Source organism: Ascidiella aspersa, chromosome 9, assembly GCF_963924565.1.
Source record: "Ascidiella aspersa chromosome 9, kaAscAspe10.2, whole genome shotgun sequence".
In the NCBI taxonomy this organism is placed as follows: Eukaryota; Metazoa; Chordata; class Ascidiacea; order Phlebobranchia; family Ascidiidae; genus Ascidiella; species Ascidiella aspersa.
The window spans coordinates 11,521,452-11,531,330 of record NC_139455.1 but is presented as its reverse complement, the minus strand read 5'-3'; the positions used below and the strand labels follow the sequence as shown (position 1 = coordinate 11,531,330).

The window sequence follows — 9,879 nt, the reverse complement described above, 5'->3', positions numbered from 1 at the left end:
TGAAATCACTTGAGGTGTCCGAGTCTGTTGCGCCAGCATGGCAGCTTCTAACTATAGACGTTACCATTCCTGCGCCAAATGTTAGTTGTTAACTAACTAAATAAATAACTTACCAGATATGTAATTTTGTAAGAATTTTTAGACGACCCTTTAACTTTCTAGCGATGACCTTTTAGGTTTTTATTTACGCGACTCCCAAATTCTAAAGTTATTAACTAATCAAATCATATATTTGAACAGCTCATATTTTCATACGTACTGTTTGAAAAACTAACTAAAATTACAGAATAAGACACTATAAGCGCCCATACTCATCATCACTAATTTAGCCCAAAGAAGAAAATGTAATGTGGGCTTCCGACGTAACAACGAAAAATTGAGTTCACCTGTCCTTAAAATTTAAGGAGATATTTTATAGCCGTTATTTTTTTGTGAATTAGTTACGTGAGGAATATGTTGTTAGAGTGATTTCAATTATGTGATAATGTTATTACAGAGAGTATTTTAAAGTGACGCAAAACGGAAATTCGGAGATCGAAAAATAGCTATCGTTCTCTGACCCTTTGGTGTCACGACCCCCAGTTTTGGAACCACTGATTTAAACGAATTTTCTTACCGCCTGATATCACGAATTGAGTTTGGCAATAGGGGTTAAGTCGATCTTGTAAACCGCAAGAAAATAAACCCGTAGTATTTCCAGTGAAGCAGTCATCGCCGTCCATTGGCCAAGTACATGTTTGGCACGTAAGGGTTGTTTGGCCTTAAAAAATTATTTTATTTCGGACACAATATTAATTTAAATTGTTTGCTTACCTTGGATCGTTGAAGACCCTAAAGCGATCAGAAAGATTAACAACTGCTTCTCCATCAGGAAACGATGAAAAATTAAATTTGCCTTATATTCTGTAGAAAATATTAGGAAAATAAACAAAATTATTTAATAGTTATCTTTAAACTGACGCTTACTGCTGTTCGATTGGCAACAGGTTTTTGAATGTATAGTGTGGCAAACATTTTCTTTCCGTGAGCCATTTTATACTTTTATTTCAGATGTACCACAAACTTTTAACTCTTCCAGTTGTTTAAATCATTATAAATTGGGCATACTTTTTAAAGGTTTTACTAAAAAGATAAACTTTCGTTACTTTATTTGTATTTCTGATTTTTCTTGTGTTATCCCTTCTATAGGATTTTTAGGTTTTCCAAAAATCTAGAATTTCAGATTTAATAATAATTTATTGTAAAACGATGCGAAACGAAAATCTTGCCCAGTGACAAATTCATATTTTTCTATTGGGCAAGATATTTTCCATATTTCTGTTACTGTATTTCAACAATTTTCGTATAACTATTATATTTAATTGTTAGCAGAAAGTATAGTTTCGCGTATTTTTGAGAGGCTATCCCCTGTTTAACATAACAAGCTGACAAACAGTTTACCTTAAAACTGCTTATAATACCGGTTGGCTTTGTAGCTCTTTCCTGGTCACGACAAATCGAAAGGTTTACGATGTCGTTTAAGGGTCAGACAAACATTGGAAGGCTGATAATATTTTACTGACGTCCACGACGGCCGTACTTTAAGACATTGTAAACAAAATACCTTGGTTTTACCGCCGTTTTATATTGATAACATTTGGTAAATCATATCGTCAAGCGTTCAGTAAATATGCTTTTCATTAAAGTGGAATTTGAGAACTTTGTATGTGTTCTTTGTAGGGAATAATAATATTATACCTATTGAGCAAAAATACCAGATTGGGACATGTTCTTTCAACAATTTTTCCACCCATCTTTTCATTTTACATTAAGTTATTATCATAATGGACAGTTTGCAGATTTAGATATAAAACAAACTTGGTGTGCGGAATGTGAAAAAACTCGCTTTCTATGACTAACGTTTCAAAGCAGGGTTTCTTAACCGGTGTTACCACTCGCTCCCCGAAAAAGTCTAGTTTTATCCAAATTCTACCCACACCCATTAGCTACACAAATCCCTACCAAATGTGAAAGCTAACTAATTATTATTCGTATGTGCAGGTTTTTAAGGTGTATTCCAGGCTGTGCAATTTATTGCAGGATTATGGTCACGTCAGATAGTAGGCCTTGAAATATCGGTCTACAGTATTCATATTAAAATGCCAATGGTCGATGTAGGAGACGGGCATGCGAGCATTTGTCTTCGACTTTTGTTTCCAGTCTTTTACTTTTCCCTAACTCTTCCACCAACTATTCAACCCACTGTTTTACCAACCCTGACTCCCAATCTTTCTTCAAACTCCAACTCAACCCTGACTCTTGGTCATTGCTTGATAGCTGGTTTGAGCGGGAGTTGCCGATGGGTGTGTCGTTTCTTAAGCTGTTTGAGTCTAGTAGAGAGATAAAGTATTTTACCTGATTGCTTAGTTAAGTTAGTTTACGATATTGGTTTGACATTGTGCTTCTCAGTGAACTGTTAATTTTACATTTTCAACAGTTTTGTGTTATTTTTCTGTGTCCAAGTACGTCTAATGTTTCAAGATTTCATGATTTGTAAAAAAGTCTTTATATGTTTATACGATTTCATTGCGATATATTTTGTGCAGTGCAGTTTACATTGGAAAAATATGTTGGCAGAAAAAGTACAAATATAAATAATGAATATAAGTTTCTGTCAGATGGCGCTATAGAGCTGGGTGATATTTGTGGTTATCTATTAACAATCGCCTAGGGCTTCGCCCTGTGAGTGAGGGCAATCAAGCCATATTAATAACGTGATCAATAAATTTGCTATAGTCATGATTTTTGTAGAGAAAGTTATGCCTAATAACCTTGCTTGGCTTAATAACCCGCGGCTTAGGCAAACTTAAACTGGTATAACATTAAATTGATATTTACTTTCAGCGTTTTCTCGTTTGTTGCATTATTGCCAAACAGTTTCTTTAAAAACAGCACGCTTCTTAATGTTACCTTAATTGCGACGTAACTTGTAACGTAATATATTAAAAAGTTTATATGCAAATATTGAAACACTCAAAAGTAATTTTTCAGGTTGTTGGGGATCGCTTTAGCGTTGGCAGGTTTAGTTACCCACAATTGTTAACCTACTATATATATTAAATTTGCCTTTAAGGTAAAAATAATGCATTGGAACGCAAATCATGACTAAAATACTTTTATCAATTTGGTATCAGAACAGCACCTAAACTACTCAATTAATACTCTCGGGCGAGTAATAATACTCTCGGGCGAGTACCGATACTATCAGAGACCTTCCGTGTGTCATTCCGTAATGTTTTTCTCTTAAAGTAAAAAAGGATGCGTAAGGTGCCAATAACCAATTAAAGGAGACTACGCATAAAAGGTTAGGAACCACTGCCATGAGCGTGTCTAAAATCTTTTTAATTTTTTAGTTCATACCAAACATGAATGATGTCATTATGATGTGTAAGACCAATAGGGAAGAAGAAGGAAAAACTAAAATAATTCGAGTATTATATTAAAACTTAATATTCCCTATTAAAGGCTCAACAAAAATAATAAATACTTCTATTTTTAGCCGGAAGTGCAGAGATTTTTGGGAACTATTTAATGTCGGATAACAAATTAAGAATTGATAAATACAACAAAATGAAAATTAAAGCAACACATATAATTTAGTGCAAAGGTGGATTAAGGGAATTGTAGAGAATTAAAAAAATGTTGGAAAAATTGTAAAATCTATAGGGCGATCCTATAAAGTTTTCTGTGTCGAGAGTCATGCCTCTTAAACAAATTGTTTCAAGCCCCAAAAAGAAAGGTATCCAACTTTTCATTTTCAAGCTGTCTTCGGATCCGCTCGATCATACTTTTATACCAATGGTTTAATAGTTTATATTGCGCTCCATGGTGAACTCGTGCACCAGGTTTAAATGCACTTTACAACTTTGGTAATACAAAGCGTACCGCATTGAACATGTGGGTCAAGATACGCACCAAGCAACTTTCAATATATAAAACAGATAAAGTTTATGAGCTATAAGCAACTTTGAAACATAAAGAAAAAACGGCATAAGTTTGAAAAAGATAACGGTTGTACTTATGTGATGTAAATGTATCAATTAGGCGTTAGAAAGAAAAGCAATCCGCCAGCGTATCTTGGTCAACAAGAAATGCAAGCTAGAAATTAAGTTAATAAACAAAATGCTTAGAATGTGTCTCAGAAAGGTATTGTACAAAAACATTTTAAATGCAAAAAATGCAACTAAATGAAATCCAACTTGTTTTGGTTCATAACCAATAAACATGTCATGATTCGCAAATTGACGTATCCTGACGTCACAATCAAAGTTATACCATAAGGGTGATTGAAATAACAAAAGTACAAGCATGTCAATGAAAATTGATGCACTGATTAAAAAACAAACTTTAACGTAATAATTTATAGGTTTAGGCTGCTTAACATAAATGACAGCTTAAAAGTCTAGCAATAGCGTGTCATAATTATACTTTCAATTGGCGTCGTTGACACAAACTAGTGCAAATGATAAGCGCTTAAAATAAATTGGGAGAAAAATACAATCGGTGCTGTGCAAAGTTGATTCGACCAGGCGTCAACAACAGCGACTTAGCTCAACCATTTATAAAATAATAGAAGTTGGCGTCGATTTTCTTGAGTCATGATATGGATCGTTAACGATTTGCATCTTGGCCATTCATTGGCTTCTATTCCATCTTTTCCTTCGTCCATCCCCAATAATAACTCAACGGTCAATAATAAAATACGCGTCTAATCGAGCGTGTTAGTTAAACTTGATGAGAGGGAAGTTCAAGACTTCGTTGCAGACATTGTGGCATGGGAACGCTTTGCGACTCCATTTTGTGACTGTACAATCTTCCAATGCCAATAGTGGCAAGTGCTCGCAGATCGGGTAGTACTGCCAATAACTTGTTAAAGAAATTAGGCCGATCAGATGTAATCGAGCTTTTGCTCACGTGCTCTTTTAGACTGTCAATGACCAGTGATTGGAGTTCCTCAACTTTTTTCGGATCACGCAAGCCGGGTTGTTCTGTACCAAAATGTACGAATTATTTTTATATTCACGTAATTCAGTAACGCTTGATAATAAATTTCAAAGCCAAAAAGGTCGAGTAGATCGACCTCATCTTGATAATTAAGACGTTGACTGCTTTTCATTCACATTAACTGAAGATAATACAAGCTCATATCGAAACGTCTTAATTATCAAGATGATGTCGATTTACTCCTTTTGGCTTTGAAATTTATTATCAAGCTACATTACAGATCCGTGCATAATGTACCCAAATCAATAACGCTTACTACTTGAAAACAAATACGGAAAAATTATCGAGAAAAACAGGATAAAATATTAGCGCTTGTATACCTTGAAAGAGAAGAAGGCCAAGTAAGCAACTGAACGACGAAATATCCACATTTAAATCAGCGAAGGTGCAGGCAAAAGAAATAATGGAATCAATCCATTCACCGAAGCTGCGATAAAGTTGATCTCGATGAAGGGCTAGGCCGTTACAGAAAACTAATTTGCCTTCTTGAATTTCAGACCTGCAAGTAACACGACGTGTTATACTATATCAAACATTTATGATGGATAAAATTATCTTTTATCTTTAGTAAAATGAAATATTTGTCTTACCTATAGACTAAACGAAGCAAAAATATTTCCAAAAACGCCTTTTCTATGAGAAGTGACTGATCGTCCTCAGTTAGGCCACAGAAGCCAGGGATTTTGTCTGCCCATTGACGTACAACGGTGAGGCAGGAAGCCATAAGCTCGTAGAAGTTATGTGTTACTTCGGCCAGACTTAATGGCGGTGAACAAGGTGGTACACCAGGTGGTTGATACTATGGAAAAAACATTATATTGTCAAATAAACACTAGAATACTCCTTAAAAAAGCGATATTTTGCTATAAGAAATTGCAGAACACTATAGTTATTTAAATTGCAAACACTATAGTTATTTCGTTACCTTAGATGTATCAGTATTGGTGATAGCCGGATTTGTATCGACGTGAGCACGTACAAGAGAAGTAATCAAACTAATTGGTGGAGACGGAGGTGCAACAGGATCCTTAGGACCTTTGGGCTTCGAAGGAAGTCTCCCTCTTCTACCTTTAAGGTGATCAGTTCGCACCACTAAAAAACATAAAATAGAACATTACTTTTTTTGTTATTGCTGCTGTATTAGGAAATATTTGTAAGACATTGATTTACCTTCTTTGACCATTCCAACCGCTAAGCACTTTTCGTAACGACAAAACTGGCATCGGTTCCTTCTTCTCTTGTCCACTGGACAGTTTTTGTTGGCCAGACAAACGTAAGTAGATTTTTTTTGAACGGTTCTCTGCAAAGCATAATTATTTTGTTTGTTTAATTAGGATAAATTAAATAAATGAAATGTGTGTTTTATATATAGTTTACCTTCCTTAAAACTTTATTTTCGTTCAAAATATAAATAACCTTACCTTAAAAAACCCTTTGCAGCCTTCGCACGTCCTTACTCCATAATGCTGACAAGCCGCATTATCACCACATACTGCACACAAACCCTCACTGGATGGACGGGGTGTGCTAGTCATAGAGTTGTTGGATATTCTTTCGTTTTGACACTGGTAAGGATGGTGTCTTTGGTTTCCTGAGTAATGAGCTCGGAGTGGGTGAAAAGGATCTCCATGAGTGTTGGGAATAGTTAAGTACATTTGACCATTATATGGCAGGCTTCCAGGATAGGCTTGGTCAGGCTCAGGCTGTTTCAGCAAACTTGCTGGGAGTGAAGTGCCGAATGTGCCAGATGACAAATGGCCTGTTGATTCAGGTAAATGCGAGTATTGGTCACGCTCTTGAGTGCGATAATGTCCAAACAACTCGGCAATATTTGTTGCCGGGGATGGTTGTTCCTTGATTACTCGTCCTGGCCGTCTTACCTCATACACTGGCTGATGCGAATAGTTTCCAAATTCCGGGCGTCCTCTGGCAACGCTAAGATCAGTTGGACTGTGTTGTGAGTTGTGATGTGGAGACTGGTCTGGCTCTGTAAAGGGTCCAGTTGATGCGTTAGGCAGAGGAGAGTTCAACATCGACGTAAAATTATTCTTAACTTCTACTCTGCTAAATTCCTGATGATCAAATCCGCGAAACGATTTTTGTTGTATTGGAGAAAGAAGGGAAGTAGCTATGGGATTCGACATAGATCCAGCAGACGGTGATATAAATGAAGGTTGAATCAGGTTTCCCTTAGAAACGCCGGCCGATAAAGATTTTTTCAATTGGTTTAATGTAAGACTTGCTTCTTCGGTATATGGTTTAGAATCACTAGGATTTCCATAGTTTGGGAGCCCTTCAATCCTAGAACGTAGATCAACTTGGTTGCTCGTATTTCCCTGTACATCACTGTAAAAATCTCTACGTAATAATCCCTTTCCATTAATTACATCTTCTACAGAACGTGGAGAAGGGGGTGTTACATTGGATGTTCGGCGACTGTCGGAATATGAATGACGATATTCTCTTCGTTCACTAGAGGGGGTTAACAAAGATTGCTCTCGGTGATGAAACTGCAACTGACTCGTTTCCACGTTGTATGCCTGTTTGATGTCCTCTCCGCTGCATTTTCCCCCGGCAAAATGGTAGTTGCCCGAATAATATCTACTAACATTGTAAATACTGGTTTGTGGGACCTTACCAAACACCTGGGTACATTCAGCTTGCATGTCCTCAGAATGATTGGAATATACAGGGCTTCCACAAGTGCGAGGCGTATTTTGAATTATTTGTATAGCGCTAGTGGGCGGTAAAGATCCACCATTTTGTTTTTCAAGTGCGGAAAGCAGGTTCTGGTCGATTTGCGTGACAAATTGCTGCGGGTTATTAGGATCTGATTTCATCTGAACGTTCGTCAATTTGTCATGATCGGCCATGCTTGCCGTGCTTTGGCGACGACTGTGGACTTCTATAGATGCTGCAACATTTGGTGATCTTCCGCTTGGTGAAATTACAATACGCTCCATTCCGATCCCGTGCATAATAGCCGGTGGTGTTTGTGAATAAAGATCCGCTACATTCCCATTGCTATTCTGCTGCGTATGTTCAGAAGTTGCCGTTTCTATTGACTCACGTAATATGTTGTTGGACGACCAAACATGCTCCTGGTAATCAAGAAAATTTGTGACAGCGGTGGCAGTCATATTGCTGGTGTCGCATGTAGGTGCGATTACTTGTCCAATAGAAGTGGAAATGTAAGGTGATAGCAAAGAATCGACACTATCCTGAACCGCCTGGGAGCAAGTGATCGGCGTAACTTTCGATTCTGCAAGGCGATGCTGAGGTGAAGTCATATATGTTGCATCAATATCTTCAAGATCAGAGAATTTGTCTTCTTCGCTGTAAAAACATAAACATAAATCTAACAAAATTTATCTCAGGTTAATATATTTGGTTTACTATTTTAAAAGTACATGCGTACAAAAATAGATATAATAATTTAGTTAAATACAAAATCTTAAAAGCAGCTTATTGAGTATACAAAATATTATTTTTTAACATTAAAAAAAGGGCATTTTGTGTCCTATTTGAGTGAAAACACATAATCATACCTGCTACTGTTTCCAGAGGATTTTACAGCAACTGGAAGTTTTCCGAGAAGTGAAACAATATTTATGTCGTCAGTGTTTCCACTGTAGAAATCACAGAGTTTAAAGTGCTCAGATGCGTCACTAATGCCGCGAAGTTGTTCGTAATTGGCTGGACAAGATTGCAAATCGTTGTTTGTTGCGAAACAATCACTTGGCATAATGAGACTGCAAAATTGGTAAAAAATAGTAAAATTCCTTTACTTAGGAATAAATGTGTACTTTTAAAACAAATATTTTTTTAAAGTTAATTTTTTTTAATGTTAAAAATGACCGATGGTGGAACTATATTTTAACTTTTTTGCTTATTTGTCCAACTTACTTTAAACAGTTTATTAAATAAAAATTGAAATAATTATAATAAAACTTACTTACGTAGACATAAGGATATGAACCGAGGTATTTTCCTCGCACTATCACGTCGGACAGGAAAGTTCGGTACAGATAGAACTGATCAGTTTAATTCCAAATATTCAAACAAATATTTTGCAATTGGAACAGAACAAAATTTATGTTTTCATGCTACACCTCCTATTAAAACACAAACAATAGGACATTAGCTCTTTTCCATAATATAGAAAATTAATGCTGTAATAATTAAAAGTTTTCACCTCGTATTATAAGGGGAATATAAGGGTTCGGCACTTTTGAGTATGTTAATAAGAATATACCAATATTTTTTTTTACAAATTTGGATATTCGTTTATTTTAAATTTCATCAGGTTTGGAAGATTTTTTTACGACAGAATATGCGAAATTGAATAACAGGCGGTATTTTTCACACGATAAACTAGTCTCTAAATGCTTTTTGTAATACTCAGTTTGTATCTGTCCTGTGTAGTAGTAATGTTCTGTTTCTCGTTCGCGCTAAATTAGTATATATATTCACAGGTGCCATTATGTTGTCGACTTCGGCACGTGTCTAATCGTAAATCAGACAAAGCGTATGGCTCCTCATGAGAATTTACGATCTTCGTAAAACAATTTGTTATACCCGTTACTTAAGAAATCTCAACCAGCTGAAATTTAGCAAAATTATGACAGACAATGTACAAAAACGCGCATGCTTTTCTAAATATTGTTCAGCCAACACAATAATTTTATCTAATAAATATAATTTTTGGTTTACCGTATCCACAACACATTACTACCTAACTCAAAGAACGGCATTATTCAGTTTCTGCTTAATTACAATGTTCGCCAACTAATGAAGGCAAATGTTTCCTGTTACTAAATTTTCAATACGATTTCA

The 9,879-nt window shown here is 35.9% G+C and overlaps 1 protein-coding gene across 2 annotated transcripts; it reads right to left on the bottom strand.

Annotated features, from left to right (window-relative positions):
• Positions 1-3,363: 3,363 nt before the first annotated feature.
• On the bottom strand, positions 3,364-9,179 carry LOC146133001 (uncharacterized). Of its 2 annotated transcripts, none has more exons than XM_083396469.1 (8): positions 8,999-9,179; positions 8,592-8,795; positions 6,465-8,379; positions 6,214-6,343; positions 5,969-6,135; positions 5,634-5,842; positions 5,364-5,542; positions 3,364-5,027 (listed from the first exon to the last, which is right to left on the bottom strand). In XM_083396469.1, exons 2-8 carry the CDS (start codon positions 8,786-8,788, stop codon positions 4,765-4,767), a joined length of 3,060 nt encoding a protein of 1,019 aa, XP_083252595.1. In that variant the 5' UTR covers positions 8,789-8,795; positions 8,999-9,179; the 3' UTR covers positions 3,364-4,764. The 2 variants fall into 2 exon arrangements, with proteins under 2 accessions (XP_083252595.1, XP_083252594.1); XM_083396468.1 differs by having other exon boundaries at positions 9,003-9,179.
• Between the last annotated feature and the right edge of the window lie 700 nt (positions 9,180-9,879).